The sequence below is a fragment of the Harpia harpyja genome, chromosome 1 (assembly GCF_026419915.1).
Source record: "Harpia harpyja isolate bHarHar1 chromosome 1, bHarHar1 primary haplotype, whole genome shotgun sequence".
Lineage (NCBI taxonomy): Eukaryota > Metazoa > Chordata > Aves > Accipitriformes > Accipitridae > Harpia > Harpia harpyja.
Genome location: NC_068940.1, coordinates 22,705,521 through 22,722,740, shown reverse-complemented (window position 1 = coordinate 22,722,740; position 17,220 = coordinate 22,705,521). Strand labels below are relative to the sequence as shown.

The window sequence follows — 17,220 nt, the reverse complement described above, 5'->3', positions numbered from 1 at the left end:
ATGAAGCAAATAAAAAGAAAACAATGGCAGGAACACTGCTTAAAGCACAAAATACAATTGATTTTCCCTGCTTTGGTGTAGGGCCAGAGGGAACAGACATAAAGATAACTAATACCTGGCTCTCAAAACGATAATACAACAATGAATGCAGTTTTCATGCAGATGTGGTACAAAGTATTATGGCCCCTGGTACTACTAATGCTGAAAGATTTTCTTCTTAGCACTCTACTCATACAATATAAAAATTGAGATGTTGGCATAAAGCAAGTGCAATTTAAATCAAAAGAAAATTTCTCCTCATAAAATCCTGCACTACTAGTTGCTTCATTTGGGACAAAACTGGAACATCCTAACTCTACCCCCAAAAAAGACAATACATGAACCATTCTCAGCATGAGTGTAACTCTTACCGTATTAAAGCATCTGTTTAACTTTACTCTACAATGAGCATGTCTCCTTAAATGCATTTCTAGAAGATTCTGTATTTGGTAAAAATAACAAAAAAAACCCAAACAAACAAAAAAACCAACCAAACCCCAAACCAAAACACTGACAGAAAGGGAAACATTACAATTTTCAAGTTGCAGACAGAACAGTGTAGTAAAAACCAATTCTGGAACTACAGTGCAACTAATACTTTTTAGAGTTTGAAAAGTTTCTTACAAAGCTACTTGCTAATTTGCAGTCAACTATATCTCAGGAAGGAGTTAATTTAAAAAAAAAAAAAAAATCCTCAAAGTAGAACTGATCAGAAGTTTCAGTCATGTCTTGGACCTACCCAACCATACAGTAAAGAAGGGAAGGCTGAATAGTCTGCTTTACCTGTGTGGCCCACAGTAGGTCAGCAATAAATACAGACCCTTCTCTACTAAGCTGAAGGTAAGTGGCACTAAAATGTATAGGGAGGAAATCTAGTGGAGTGTACAGATCTGTATCGCTCTCCACACCAGCCCAGAGAGTAAAAAAACAGTACACAGCTTCTGCTCTGGGCAGTTTCCCTATCAAATGCATATTGCAAGAAGTCCACTTCCCTAAGTGGAGCTACAGTTTTCTTAAAAGCAGAAGACTGTAGTAGACGGTGAGCCTTATAGGTCATAATCTTTCACAGGATATTATGAGCTCCTGGTACTCTCATAGTATTATCACAAGAAAGACAAACAAAAGGTTAAAGTTTCAAACAAAACAAAGGAAAACATAAGAATCTGCTGGATTAGGTGTTAAGCAGCCTGCAGCGTTAAGCAGAACTGTTTAGCTAAAAAGTTACTAACATAAGAAATCAATTTATTTAATCCATAGGAATCACAATAATGGTACATTTTAATTTTTTCTTCCTCCACTGACTTAAGATGTTCCTGTTCCCATGATGCTTGAAATAGGGAGAAAAAAGCTTGCTCTGCTTAGATGGAAATTACTCTAAGAGAATTTAAGTATCAGTAGATTGAACTAAAAAGAAAAAAAGCATCATCTTATTCTCTTTGTTTCAATTTTCACTATCCCAATGTCTTACCAGCAGCTCTATTTTGCTTTTAGTCGAACACAGAAATAGAGAGACATTATGATTAAGAACTCTGTGTTTTACACTGACTGTTGTAGCTCCTGGACTCAGACCAGCAAAAGACTTGAAAAGCTTCATCTATTGACAGAAGTGAAGCACAGTGAACCAAACAACTGCGTAGTTTAATGGTGCTGCCATTGTTGTTTTTATTGAAAGAGCCTACGCTTCATCTGCTTTGCTGCATAAAGAGTACTTTGGACCCATTCCATTTAAATGAATGATGCTCCTGTGAAAAGACAAAAAGAAAAAGCAAGACACTGGAAACAACAGGTCCTCTAGCACACAGTAGCAGAGCAGGTCTGGGGTTATGGGCTAGAGCCATGTTTGAGCTAACAGCTAACGATGCCCTCCTTCTGTTAGCTGGTTATGGATGAAAAGATTATGAAGGACATAATGAAATGACATCATCTCAATGCAACCTGCTAATTCAATAAGATTAAATCATCAAAGGACCATTTATTTAAGAGGACAGGTGTGGCTTATCCCTTCTGTAAAGGAAACAGACTGTTAGCACTTCTCACACTGATAGTAAACCCCATTGGCTACCTCACATTGGGATCACAAGGCCTAGAGCACAGCTAGAAATGCAACATCACAACCACCTGCAAGACATTTGCTCCTCCGTTAGCTGTCTTCCTAAACAGGCACGACCATAAACTTACTGTAGCTTGGAGATGTTAAGCATATTGCAATAAAAATGTCATTGCTTGGCTTTACTTTAGGTATTGTTACAGATACGGTACCACGGACTTTATTGAGCAATTAAAAAATATACACAAGGGACAATAGCTTCTGCTTTCTGTATTTTTCAAAATTTAACTTTCTTCCAATTGGAGAACCCAGTTTCAAATATGAAAAGGGCACTTGTTCTACAGTAACTGCATACAACTTGCTCAGTTCCAAGTACTGTATTCATTTTTTGTTACCGTTGCTGTCATTTTATCTCCAGTTGTTTAGGAACTTCTCTGTTCTGGGAATTACCACTAAGTTGTTCTTTCTGATTCTACTTCCCCATAGAGTTCAGCTAGCTTCTTGAACTCAGGTCCCCAGTCTCCAAGGTAATTATAATCCTGGTCAGAGTGTGTTGTGGCTGAATCCAGAGAGCTGATAGATCCAGCTTCTGATCTATGACCCTCATAGGCATATGTCTGTAGGGAGTCATACGGGGGCACGCTGGGGTCCAGATCAGCCTCTGCCAGTCTTTGTTTAATGAACTCCTGAACGTCTATACTGTCAAGGCTTGAGGACGGATGATGTCTGGGCAAAGGCTTCACTTCAGGACGAACATCCCTCCGGTATTTTAGCTCCTCAGCAGCTGATGGATTCCGCAGTGCTGTGATGTCAAATGCTTCTGTGTCTTCTTCTCCACCGCCTTCATCATCATATGTCACAACATTTTCCCGGACGTCTTCTTCTGAAATGATCAAGGGCTCCTTCTTGCTACGTCTTAGGGTGATGAAAAGGACCACGATTGCTAAAGAGAAAACTGCAGATATTAGAGTAGGTTTAAAGTTTACATCTGAAGTAAGTAGATATATGCTAAAGAAACAGCAGATACTAAGTCATGAATAAAGAGGTGTAATATTTTCAGGCTAATACTGGTATTTGGGATCATTACATCAGGCACATGTCCGTAACAAAGCGTCACCAAACCTGTCCAATCTGGAGAAGAACATACTTATATTCCTAAGTGAGCAATACCTTTGCTGTGTAAGGTGTTACCTCAAGATAGATTACCATATGCCTGGAAAGCACCCATTAAATCCATACAGCTGTGTTTTGACACAGCAACATGTCAAAATGCAACAGGCTGAGACCACACAATTAAGGGGAAAATTAACAATGCTGTACTGAAACTACAAACTTCCAGTACCCCCTGGTCTTCCAAAGGGTCAGTAAAGAGCACTCGCACTCTTCTACTGTGTATTTTCTTTGTGGGGATTGCTGATGTTTCTTGAGCCAATAATGAAATCCACTAGTCAGATTATTATGGATCTCATGAAGGACATAAAAGGGGATAACATTCTTTCACTTAAATGAGAAATGAGTAACTAAGGCTGACATTTTTCAGAAACATTATTAAGGGCTTTCAGTGCTTCATTAAACCCAATATTTAGCATATATATTGAATTAAAATGTAAAAGGTTTATTTTTTCTCTTATGAATATTCAATCTTGTATGATAAAATACAAGATTATAAACTACATGTACTACTATACATTTTAAAACAGCTTTCTGACAAGGAAGTTCTGAAGTAAGCTGTGAGGAAAGTAGTCTTTAGAAAATGTAGAGCCTTTGGAAAAAAAGCCTCAAAATCTCCTATGTGCGTCATGCTGCAATTCCCATTATTTCTTGCCGACTCTAAAGACTTCAGAAAGGCACATAAGTAGTACAGAGGCATGCGCCTAGCAAGTTATGCCTCTGCCAGAAAAAAAATAAAAGAATATTAACTAATGGGTAATATTCGAATTGGCCTGGGCAAAAAAAAAAAAAAAGGTCAGGAGAAAACGCACTTGCGATGGCATTTATCTAATGGAGTCATCTTATAGTCTCATATGTCCCTTGCCCCTGTGGATTATGTTGTGCATTGCTACCAGCTTATCCCACAAAGGTAATTAAGAAATGGCTTTTCTACAGTGCTAATGGTGCTTCTTACAGTGTAATGCATTTCAAAAAGCTTTCCTCATCTCTTTTCTATCATTTTTCACACTGTTCTAGGCATGGAATTAGAGTCAGTGGCTTTTTGAAATCTTTCCAATTTACAGAAAAAAGATCTGCAGTGCTAATTACTTGATAACCTCTGAAAAATAATTTCTAGTGGATTCTAGATATTCATGAATGTACTTTAAAGGCATTTCTCCCTATTAATTTTAGCTAAACCTTTCCCCTCTAATCACAGCTATGTGTTTCTAATTACTTCCTACTACCAGGCAGCCTCTGGTTCAAAAACGTATCATATTAAAAATTTCTGTCCTGTCACATTCAGAGAGCCAGTGGAAGGACAGGATTACTTAATAGCGAAAATGGCTTACCAAGAAGAATGACAACACAGAGCAGGATTGCGATTAAAGCTCCGGTGCTCAAGCCAGCGGAGGAGAGGAAAGCTTCAGCATGGCAGGTTCTCACTCGTCCATCTCTCTCACATGCACAAACCCGAATTGTGAGAGTACTGCTGCTGCTGAGAGGGGGCACTCCACCATCAGAAATCAAAACGGGGAGGTAATAGATATCTTGAGTGGTTCGACTGTATCTCCTTCGTCTTGTGAGGATACTGGCTGTATTATCTACAATATCGAAATCAAAATACCATTTTAATGAAGCAAAAAATGAAAAATGTTACTGACTCTCTGTCTCCTGGCGAGTAGAAGCATGGGGCATCTTAAAACTAGACAGTCCTTATCTGTGAAAATGCCCAATCTAGAATTAAAATTTGTCAGGAAGCATCTGTGGCCAATGGAGGAAAAAGAGGAGGCAGGGGAAAGTAATTAGCATTACATAAATACAATTAGTGAAGCTCATGTACTTTTCTTGGAGTCTAAATGGACTTTGACAAACATTTTGGGCCCAGTTTGCAAGTGTTTTAATCCCATGTCATGCTGTTGGTGCTACATGGACATCTGTAAATGTGAATACTTAGAATTCTGAGAATATCTGTTGTGGAATTCATCCACAACATAAATTCCTCTTAATTCTCAGAAGAATGTTAAAAGGTCTTTAGTGAAAGTTAAAATAAGACTTTCATTTTCTACTGTTTGTGACAGGTTTTATAGATCAAGTGAGCTTTCAGAAAACATCTGAAAGGACAGTGGCCGAAGACTCATGCTGTGGAGAGGTCAGGAGGAAGAAGGGAAGGGAAGAGGGATGGAGGAATGGAAGGGAAAAGAAGGGGAAAAGAACAGACATTACATGTTCTAAACTGGTATAGGATAAAGGTAGAGTAAGCACAGGGGAGATAGTGATGTAAGATTTTGTCACTATTATGTTACCTACAGGTCCATCTGGCATGTATTACAGTCAATGAGAATACTAATGCTTATTACACACACACTGCAAGAGCATTTATAGGCACTAATGAAGATAGTAAGCTGTCACCCATATCCCTTTAAGTCCAAGAAATTAAGGGGCATAAAGAGAGTGCAGGGAAAGAAATGCTATGATAATATATAGTTATATCTTATTTTCGTATGTGTAAAATTTAAATAATTTTTTCCCTCAGCACCAATACTGCCACGATAAACTAAAGTCTGAGTGGTCACCTAGAAATCCCACTGAAGTCACTAGAGAAGTGCAACACTCCCATTTGCACTTTTTAGCACATGTACTTATCAACAGAAAGAGAAAGCAATTTCAAAGATGTGACAGTTCTAAGGACAATTATATTTCAAGTTACAACAAATGAGAAGATGACAATCACACAACAAAGTTATCCAGAGATAATACCTTAAAAACCTAAGGATATGTTCAAGGACTCAGCTTGAAATGTAATTCCCTATTGGTAGTAAGTGACACTATATCCATGAGCTAAGCATTAACAACTGTCATGTGTCTCATTCCAAAAGAAAAAATTTTCAGATCTTATACTGCTAAATCCAAAAGGTGACAGCACATGTTATTACCAATAGTAAGAACAGTCTTTCATTTCTGCTTAACGTGCTACTTTATTTCTGTTATGGTGTCTACAAGCCCCAGATGCTTCAGTTCAGCTACCTTGTCCATATAAGTAAGAAAATCCTACAAAATTTTGTCCATGTGAATCTTCCTGGGCCTATACCCGAAGAAGGCCCAGTGTTCAAATCTGAGCAGGAAAGCAAAACCGCCTCCTTCCATCCTCTGGCATACATCTAGAAAGAGTGAATGATCCAGCATCACCATATAGCTACAGAAGCAGCAATGAAAAGGCAGGCTGAAAAGAAAAGCATCAGAGACCAAATATAATGAAGAAAAACTGAAGATTCCTGAGCAGGAATCTAGCAGTAATGGCAGGATTTAAGCACAGAGACTATTGGCAAAGATGTTCTGGAAAGAGCATTGAGACGTAAGCATGTATGCTGTAAGGATAACTGTGGACAGATGGGGGAAAAATCGTGAGGACAATTAATAAAAAATGTGAAAAAAATAAAAAGAAAAGACCAAAATGACAAAATGGACAAACTAGACAATTCAAATGTTACAGGGAAAAAAATCTGAGAAGAGCTGTAATTAAACCATGCTTCTCTGGGGTGGAAGGTCTTGCCAAACAAGGAACTGACATTTTTATACCACACAAAATAAATAGAAATCAAAAAATAGACATTTTTTCTTTTAATGTTGTATTTGTTCTTTCAACATTAAGTTGTTTTTCTTGTATCATTAACATCATAGAATTAAATATTAGTATAAGACCAATTTTAGGCAAAGAAGGAGCCAGAATCAAATTTTTAATTTCAAATATTTGCCATCGTGAATTTATGTTGTTTGTATTCTCTGGAGTAATGACTAGGTTTCTGTAGAAACAAATGTTACTTGACATATACCCAGGAGAGTCTGTAACATCATACACAATTATAAGTATTCTCAAAGAAACAATGCAAAGCTTTTCCTTCAATGCAATTTCACAAATTTGAACAGAAATAAAAAGTATGATCATAATCTTTTGGGCACTGGCATGGAAATTTTCTGTTCCCAATATCATCGGAGGTGTTAATACTATTACTCTCACTATTACAGAGGTATATATAGTAACTCTTAGTGCATGCCTGTGTGTACATATAAATAAAATACTGGAAAGCAACTCAGCTCTCATGTACTATTCTTTCTCATTAAATCTTTTAGAACATTTTACAAATGAGATCTCTAACATTTTTACAGAGAAGGAAACTCTGTCTAAGAACTGAGTTTCCGAAAGTCACTGAGAATCAAGGATAGTAGAAAATGATCAAAGCTAATGATTTTGGCATAATACAGAAATGATGTCTCTAATGTTCTAGGCAGAGCGCTACTCTGGAGGACAATTGTATGTAAAAGTATGCCGACAAAATGAATAGATAATAAAAGTTTAGCCAAATTGCAGTACCAACTGCAGCATCCTGATCACTATTCTGATGTTCTGAGTTTCCATGTTTTGTTTACATTCCTTGTCAAAAACTATTGGAGGACCTGTTGAGAGAAGAGCTAGAAAGACAGCAACTTTTAAGAGAAGGATCTTAGCATGAAAGAAAAAAAATCCCACAAACTGTAAAAGCTACAGGCAGCCAAGTATGAAGACAGACACTGATGACCTAGGAAAGCATTTACTGAGGGGAAAAAAAATAAAATAAAAACTTATATCAACAAAGCTAGTTTGCAAGGGAGGAGAGGGGTCATGGACTGAGAAATTCCTCTGATACCTGAAAACAGATACAGCAGATAGACAGGGAAGACAAGTGTATAGGATAGCAGCAATAGCACTAGGATGATGAGAACTACAAATCTGATTCTTCTAGGCCTGGAAGGAAAGACCTTTTTATCTCAATAGATTTAAACTGTGAACTTCACCCCTGAGAAGTACAATAAGCACCAGGACTTGCTGGAGATGAAAGGGCTGATTGCTAAGGGCTGGACTAACAACTCCAACATAGGGAAAGAAGATTTATCTGATTCCTTGTGGTGCATATTGCCCCATTTCATGATCTAAACTTTGTCGTATTTGGGCTGTGCTTTGCAGACATGGCAATTAGAACTTAAGATTCATCTCAAGTGGGTTTGAGGCTACACATGGGAAATTCTGCATGGTTCTAAGGCAGCAGCTCTTCACACTCTGAAGATGTGGTAGTTTATTAAGCCAGACTGCACACTGTATACAAGGCTGTTATCATATTTCTCTTTCTATCATCTCTGTCCTTTTACGCTGAGCTTCTGAACTCAGAGAAGAAAGGAGGGCACAGGAAAATCAAGGAAGCTGAGATACAATGATAACACCATGGAAGGTGACTACTGCAGCACTTTGGAGGATACTCATTTATTATTCACAATTTGAGAATTCCTTTGACGCGTTATACATTACAGGCAGACACCAGAGAAATGGAAATAAAAAAATAGAGTAAAAACCTGTTTCTAGCTTAAGGCGTGTTTTAATTTTCAGCTCTGCTGATATCAGCAGTTCAACTTCTATAAATTTCCGACAAGTCATAACTAATTAAAACTAAAGAAAATATACTGGAATGATTTCCATTTCTTATATTTCTGAAGTTAGAGCAATTAATTTGTTTAGGTGGGACTATATTGATAGCCATTTCTGTTTCACTTCTTTACTGGTAACTCTTGTAAATATTTTTTTTTTTTTGTGCTGGTTTCAAACTATTGCCAATGGGCAAAAAGCTATTGCCAATTTCTAATTCAGTGGGTAGCAAAAATGAAAAGCAACTTTTGGGGCCTGAAACATAGTTATTTGCTTATGGGTTGGTTTGTGAAACACCAACAGGTAGCAGTACTGAAAAGAAATGCATGAAGAACCTAACCTATACAGTATGCACTGTTACCTATCTGATCGATCTTAGATCCAACTTTTTAAAATCAAAATATTATTGAAGATGTTCAAAGGCCTGAGGAAGAAAAACATCTCCCTCTATGGTAGCTAGTCCTAGTTTTCTGTCCTTTGTACTCGTGTAAGAATTCCTTTTTTACTTTCATATGTTGATTCAGTGATAATACCTGCTCAGGCATTCAACTCATTTACAGTAACAGCACTTCTATGGGCTGCACTTACAGTCACCATGTACAATGCTAACTTTGCACTTTCTCAGATATCATTTCTCTCAAGTTACAACTTGTCTTCTTTACAAGATGATATTTCATGGAAGGGCAGTAGTAACTTGCAATACTACATAACCAGAGCAAGCATGCCACTTCAGTGTAAATGGAGGCAGGAACTATGTAGCTGTTTCCCACTCACGTTGGGTTGCAAAGCGGGGGTTTCAACCTGACCTTTTTTAATGCCACTTCAGATGCACTAGTGCAACTCAGACATCGTCTGGTATCTGGCATGCTTATTTGCAATGTTAAAGCCCTAAAGTCAGTTTACTGGCCTGCTACAGACATCTTGTGCGATATGGTTGGAGATAAGAATTTTGCACATAACAGGGAAGAGAGACAAACAGAAACTTCTGCAAGGGAATTCACACTGGGATGGGATGAATTACTCTCTGGAGGTTGCTCTCTGCCGAAATAACAGCAATGCCAAGAAAAACTGATCTTTTTTTTACTCATTTTTGATCTGTGACACAGGAAAAATGTTAATTTGCATCATAGGCATGGGTGAATGAACACATTACAACTTTCATTTTATATAGATGCAATTGAACTCATTGTGCTCCAGATCTATAGAAAAACAGGTCTCTGCTTCTGTGGGTACTAAAATATCTTGTGGCATAACACTAAGAAAAAGGAATCTCCAAAGGGGTACTATCAGAAAAATGTCCTACCTTTGTTCCAACTCCAGAATATTCTCCATCACTGGGCAATTTTCAAAAGGCCAGATCTTTGAGAAAAGTGGGCAGAGGGGAAAAATAAAACTGCAAATATTTTTGTGAAATGAAACCTTTGTCCTGAAGAAATAAAAGGAGAACAAATGCTAAGCATTCTCTAGGGAGTTGTTCTTCCTTGAAAGTAAGGTAAACTTTGTCTACTTTCAGAAGTCAGCAGTCTCAATTTATTAAAGTAAGAGAATGTACAAATCTTACCGGCAGTGTTGGGTGAGTGTGCAGAGTCTCTGCACAAACCCTTACTGTCCAGGAAATTTACAATACCCGCTGGAGCATCCATGGTAGACTGTATATCTTGTGACAAAAAATATCACCGGCAAAAAAGTGCTTTACAGTGCATAAAATTCATAAATGTTCTCTTGCACCTACGTGAACTGTTCTCTGAGGGTTCAATCTTTTGCCAGCTCCCTGAAAAGTGCTGTGTAACTTCTGAAAGAGGTCTCTAACAGATAACAAAATAGGCAGAAAGAGGGAATGTATTTTGTAACCTCAGAGAGAGAGGGACAAACTATGCAAATGTGAGCATCTATATATTAACAGTTGGAGATATCATAAAAATGACATATGCTCTCATGCGTTTTCCATCAAACTAACAAATTTTGACAAATATATCAACCATTCTTTAAGCATCTGGATTAATATTATGATTCTTTCAGGATAAAAAAAGGACATTTTTAAAATTCAGTACTTAGAAACAGCTCTATTGTGAGGAAGTTCTTTCATCTTTCCTCTGATTCCCCAACAGAAGGTGGTTTTAGTTTCATATTGCCCTGGCAAATTTTTAATGGGACATCCAAAAGCAGGTATTTCTGATTAGGCAAAAAGTGTAAATTTGAGCTATTACATACAAGTGAAAAAAACATTAAAAAATTATTTATGATAACATCCTAAAAAAACAAAGTGAGAAGAACACAGACAACAATGAACTGAGTTATGTAGCATCTGAACTGCAACATAAAAGCACCTCCAGATTAAAAAGGTATTTGGCTGCTCAGGTTTTCATAGAAATTGCAACGTTATTCTAGACAGAATAAACTGTAAACAGCCCTGCTTTCATTAAAAAGCCTTCATAAGTACAATTCCCAAACAAACAAAAAGGCATCTTCCCTAGGTTTGCTTTCTAGAATTGCAGGAAATTATTACAACATAATGTGTTTTCTTTGTATAGCAAAGAAATTCTATTGCAGCTCTTGTTCTGTCTTGCTTACATGTGTACAGATACTGCATCATTTTGTTGGCTGTCTGCTTGTTCATACTCTTAAGCCTTTTTTCTCTCTGATTAGTACTTTGTCAGTATATAAAAAAAAGTCAAATAGCAACAAAGAATCTACTGTAGCTTCAGAAGCCAGTCAGTAGGGAAAAAGGTGTAATATTCTGTCTTTTCTGTTTTTTTCTTTAAAATGAAAACTGTAAACACCAACAGAATCCAGAAGGTGATCCAAGCAACTCTTAGGTTCTGCTGGACTGCATATTCCGTATAGCCCTGTGGCTGTCTCCTGACCTACATTTCCCTGAGGGTTTTAAGCTCTGCCTTATGAGGGTGCATATTCAAAGGCTGGAGCTTTAACACTGTGGATTGTTACTGAGTAAAGGCACAAGTTCAGGCCCAAGAAATAAAAGTTTAACTGGTCATATGATTAATTATCTGGACTGACACTTTAATATCTATTTCCTCTTCTGAAGCCATAGAATATTATTGACCTGAATCACACACATGCTGAGACTGTATATTGCTGCAGTCTATACAGGTAGGTAGGGACAAACTATGAAATCTTATGCTTGTGCAGGTCCTCTAGATTTCAGTCAAAGTGAATAGATATAAGTGTTAATATTTAAAGGTCCAATTCACTGCTGTAGTCTTTTGATCTTGTAGCTCTGCTGATGATAATGGAGTAGGGGAACATTCATGCAATAATGTATTTGGGCTCAAAGAGCAGAATTCTCTTATTCTGTGTTATGAAAACAAAGGAAGAAAACATCTATTGAGATTTTTGTGAAATGAAACCTTTGTCATGAAGAAATAGAAGGAGAGGATGACTGGATCCAAAGATGCCTGCAAGAGAAATATAGCTTTGCAGTGACAGATACAGCTACCACTGACTAGCCCTTTCAATGTGACATTGAGATTTGGGGTTTTATCGTTCTGCAAAACATTACTGAAAACTCTCTTAAGGCAACTGTTGTAGTTTTTTTCTTTAAAAAACATAACATAACAAACAAACAAATAAAACCCCCCAAGAATGCCAGCCTTTATAGAATTATTAAATCCAGAGGTAAAAATAGCAGCTATCTTGTGTTGAGCACTGATTCTTTTTAACAGCTGATGCTCGAAAACATGAGTTTTCAAAAGTGCAAACTTGTCACAGACATAAGAAAAGCCTCTTCTGCCTACCATCTCTCAGCTATTTCCTAGAATAGAAAGCAATAGAAATTCTATTTCTGAATAGGAATAGATGATAAATAGGAAAGTTGTAATCTAGATAACTGGATATTTTGAATGCACTTTATACATGTTTCACTGATATTTTACATATAGATTGTATCACAAAGAAAAGGTCCCAATAAAGGGCAGTATTTATAGTGACAATGCTTTTGTCTTTAAGATAAATTTCTTGTGATGATTTTAGTTAAACTTTCATTGTTTGAATTATATGGGCAAATTGGAAATTGCATTTCTGGAGTCTCTATGTATAGAAGTTTTATGCGAGACACTACACGAAGTGCATACTTACTTTTTGTATCTCCTTAGGTAAAATAAAAACATAATGGACAACAGGCCTTTACCTTAAAGGACACCTTTTCCAGTTCCTTCCCCTACTTTCCCCTGCCAAATCCAACTTAGGGTAGTCCAAACGCTGCCTTCTGCTGTTGGTGAAGTTATTGCTCACCGCTCTTGGGGAGGTAATAAGAAAGCAGCAAGTACTTACTGCTGCATACTTATATCTAAAGCGTGACACTGCCCCATTAGAGATTTATGAGAAGTTCTCACCGTCTTATAAATCTGTGTAGGTAAATAACTTATGCTGACATGCAGTCCTTAAAGTATAACACAGTATTTTCCACTGGTAATAAACACATCTAATACAGATCCTGATTAAAATATGTTCAAAACCATAAAACATCTACTTCATCATGAACCACAATTTTAATAGTTATTCAAAAGCATGTCTTGATGTAAGTATCTTGCACTGAAATGAACATGGCCATGGTCTCCCACATGAGATCACAGTCCAATACTCAGTTTATTTGAATCTTAAACTCAAATACAGAAATACACAACAGTACACTTCCTTTATTTCAGGAACAACCCTCTGGCTTTTGCTATAATGCTCCATCATGATCTGAGTGGAATTGATATACTAATCTGTTAAAGGCTGGAATCATTACTTAAGGAATATTTTTAATTTATGAATTAGTCCTTCAAATATCATTATCTTTTTAATATTGATAGATATTGTATTGATCTCTTTTGGAACCAGAATATGAGGGCCATGAATCTAGCTCGAACAAATTGCGTGACTTGATTTTTTTTTTCTGCTGTAATTATAGCTAAACATTAGAACAGATTCTTTAGGAAGATTATGCAGTCTCTTTCCCTGAAAGGTTTTACAAGCAGATAAAAAAATATCTGTAAAGAATGGTTTAAACATCACTGTATGTACCATATGTACCAATGATGAAGTTAATGCTTCTCAGTCATTACAGATGAGTAGTGACCTGTAAGATCTCAGGTGTTCCATGGCACTACTGCAAAAATATAACTGTAAAATAAAGCCACCCCCCCACACGCGTACAAACAAAACCACATAATACACACATACACAAAAGCTCAAGAGGAAAGCTACAGACAAGCATTTAAAGTTTACTTTCATTTTCATCAGGTTGTAAAATGGAAACCATGAGGCAATACTCAACCAATATTAAGGCTGATTTGGGGTCTTTTTGGAAAGGCTGTATGGTTCTTTGATTCATGAAGTGTTCAGAAACACCTGGCTGGGTGACTCTGAAGGCCCTTTTCCTTCTGGGCCTATCTGCTATGAATTTCTGATTGTACTTTTTAGGCACACTTTGTTAGGAAGGGCATGAAGCAACAGATTATCATCAAGGAAGCACTGAAGGACCTGCTCTTGGTATCATATATGTAAAAGTAAGCATGAATTCAACTTTCTATGCCCCTTAAATTCTTATTTTCTCCTTTAAACAATTAACCGGCAATAACCTTGACAGTACCCACTCAGTGCTATTCACCTAGAAATAGACTAAATTGCCAACATCTTTTTCATTGATCCACTTTTTAAAAACATTCCTGAATGTATGAAGTATAAATGCTAAAATAAAATGGAATATAAAAATAAAATGCAGTATCTGATTATTCATAGTTTGCAATACGTTGTATACACCATGTCCTTGATATCAGCCAGTTCAGTGATGACAGATTACAGATTTTCCCCTCTGTCAGGAAACACATGGAAATTGTTCTGTCCAATGAGACATCCCAGACCAAAGAGAGACCCATTTCTTTGAGATTTATGTGTTTGATTTACCTTCATTGTCCCTTAGAGTAAAGTTGGGATTCAAAGAAAGCCCTTCATCAAGGGAAAAATGGAATCTTGCCCCATTTGCAGAGTTATCTTTGTCAGTTGCAGTGATAGTCTGAATTACCTGAAATAAAAATCAACAGTGAATGTGTTGAAATTTTAACTTGGCCCAAAGAGTACCTGACCTCAGCAGGATGCTCAAACTTAGCCTATTTTAATTTTCTACTTGACTGCTGCTAAAGTCAACCGATGAAATGACTGGGCCATTAGCTTGATTCCTCTAGCATGAAATATTTTAGGAACCACACTTCAGAGCTAGATAAAAGCATCTAAAGCATCTATACTTTCTGACACTCTGATATGGTGAGGACCTGGTACAGAGATTTTCACCATCTGCATTGCATCCTGGCGAGTTTCAGAATTATCGTTTACTTAAACATCTGTTTTTATGGAGACAAAATTCAGGCTGAACCAGGATGGTCTATGTGGAGCATCATCTGCTTGCCATCCCAGTAATTAGATGCACTTCAATATTGGCTAGGAAAAAAATGGCAGGTATATAATACCAGCTCTCTGTTTAAAATTCCTTTTAAGAATCAGTTTTAAACTGCCGGAGAACAGAACAGGAAGAACAGCAGCCACTCCTGGTTTTAGTTTGGTCCGCTCGAAAGGAACAGAATTAGACATAGCAACCATGTATGCGGGAAGTATTTTTGAAAGGTAGGACATTTGCCTTCGAAAGCTCTGGTGGTTTTTAAAATTTACTTTCAACTAAAACTGAGCTAAGCTTTTGGAATGTGTGACCAAGCAATATTTCTACCTCTGCTTTCATTTTCATGCTGGGTCTGGAAGCTCAAGTGCTAAAGTAGAATTTAATAAAAGTTGTTCTTGTGATATAGGCAGTGAAGCCCACACAGACTGCTGCACAGAGCTGATAGATATCCTGAGGGAAACGTAAAAGGAGGAGGGAAAGTGCTCTTTTCATGAGGACTTTTCTGTTCCGTGTTCAGCTATAGTCTGTCTGGACTGAACCTGAAGCATAAACAGCGCGGGCTCAAGTGGTTTGGTCTGTTTTAAAACTAAAAGACAGCACACAGTTCTCTACCTCCATTCACATAAGAGAAGCAAAACAAATACATTTTAAAGCCAATAGAGTACAATGCTTATTCCATTGACTATATACAATATAGTACATTATATTGACTATACAGACCTGAGACAATTAACAATACTGATGAAAATTGCTAAGAATATTTTAAAAGTCTGCTGAACTGTAGCAGAATAAGATCAGTCTAAAACATCTATAATCATGCAGTTTACCAAAGTCATGGCAATATCAGTGAAAAAGTTTGGCAGAAGCTAATTGTTCACTATTGAATTTTGCAAAGGTGGTGTATCTGTTATTGAAACAACTACCATGTAAAAACTGAAATATAAGATTATCTTAGCTAGATATATTTAGTTAATAATGTTGAAATGTTATGAGGCAAAGCGAGACAAAAGAAACAGTTGATGGAAGAATATTTTCAAGAGAATCAGTTTCTGTTATTACTCAAATACTAAAAACACTGTTAAATACCATACATAGCTGTAAACAATTCAGGTAAGACCTTAAAAAAAAGATATGAATTTACTAATGTCCTTGTTTGTAAATCCTCAGTGCTGTTTATCAGTGATATAATAAGTCATTTTGCCATGCACCTTCAGCTTTTATTTGACAGACTAGTAGATAAACTTTCGTCCTGTTGCCCTCTCTTACATAAAACGTTCAGTGACATTTTACAGAATCTTGCTTCAAGAACATGCCATTTTGCAACAAAAATACCTTTGATCAAGGCCTCAGTGCCTCAAGACTAGTATAAAATTTATTTGTTTTTAAGACTAATTTTAAAACTCAACAAAATATACTGTCTACATTCCCTGCTTTCACACATGGAAGTTCAAGTATCCCCTGAATTCACCAATGTATGTAAAAAGTATAGCAGCAAATGGTATAGAAATCATGCTTTTCCATGTGGAAAATAGACATTGTATGTGTAATAGGACAGGTCAAAATATTTTTGACAGAACTGTTTTTAAACATAAAAGATTCCTAGGACATTCATTCAGAGGTGAGGAACAAAAGTGTGTGTCCTCTTGACACCCGAATGTGCTGTTAACCCTTTTCTAATTAATAGGTCAACTAATTAATGGCCTATTAGCAGATGTTAACATGCACCTTACCAAAGCTGATTAAAATAAAAATGTAGACACAGAACCTCAGCTGCTGTAGAGCTCAGTTGATAGCACTGAAGCGATGAAAATGATGGGTTATGCTATTTTTTTTAAAGGCAAGAGCTGGAGAGAAAGAAAGAATTTCAAGAACGGAGGAGAACTAATTGAAGAGGATAGAGAGCAGGTACTAAATTCTACTCAGATCCTTTTCAGAACTGAATCAATAAACAGGTAAATATACACATGACAAACTTACATCAGAGGTGTTCCTTGCCAGCTACATTGATTTCCTTTGGCTGTTAGAAATAACAGCATCCAGGGTGAGGTAGCTCATGCTAGCAGCACAATATTTATACACCCTGATTCTGAAAAAGTTGTTTGTGTGTGTGCATGTGCAAGTACACACACCTGTGTG

At 36.9% G+C, this 17,220-nt stretch overlaps 1 protein-coding gene across 10 annotated transcripts in view; it reads right to left on the bottom strand.

Moving 5' to 3' along the window:
- Nucleotides 1–1,991: 1,991 nt before the first annotated feature.
- CDH18 (cadherin 18) overlaps nucleotides 1,992–17,220 on the bottom strand; it is a 549,881-nt gene continuing 534,652 nt past the window's right edge. For 9 of the 10 annotated variants that reach the window (XM_052781123.1, XM_052781150.1, XM_052781174.1 and 6 more), the window contains 3 exons: nucleotides 14,598–14,715; nucleotides 4,588–4,839; nucleotides 1,992–3,041 (listed from right to left, as the gene is read on the bottom strand). In XM_052781123.1, coding sequence (XP_052637083.1) covers nucleotides 2,539–3,041; nucleotides 4,588–4,839; nucleotides 14,598–14,715 — 873 coding nt within the window. In that variant the 3' untranslated portion in view covers nucleotides 1,992–2,538. The remainder of the gene's footprint in view (nucleotides 3,042–4,587; nucleotides 4,840–14,597; nucleotides 14,716–17,220) is intronic. The other variant, XM_052781183.1, reaches the window with a different exon arrangement.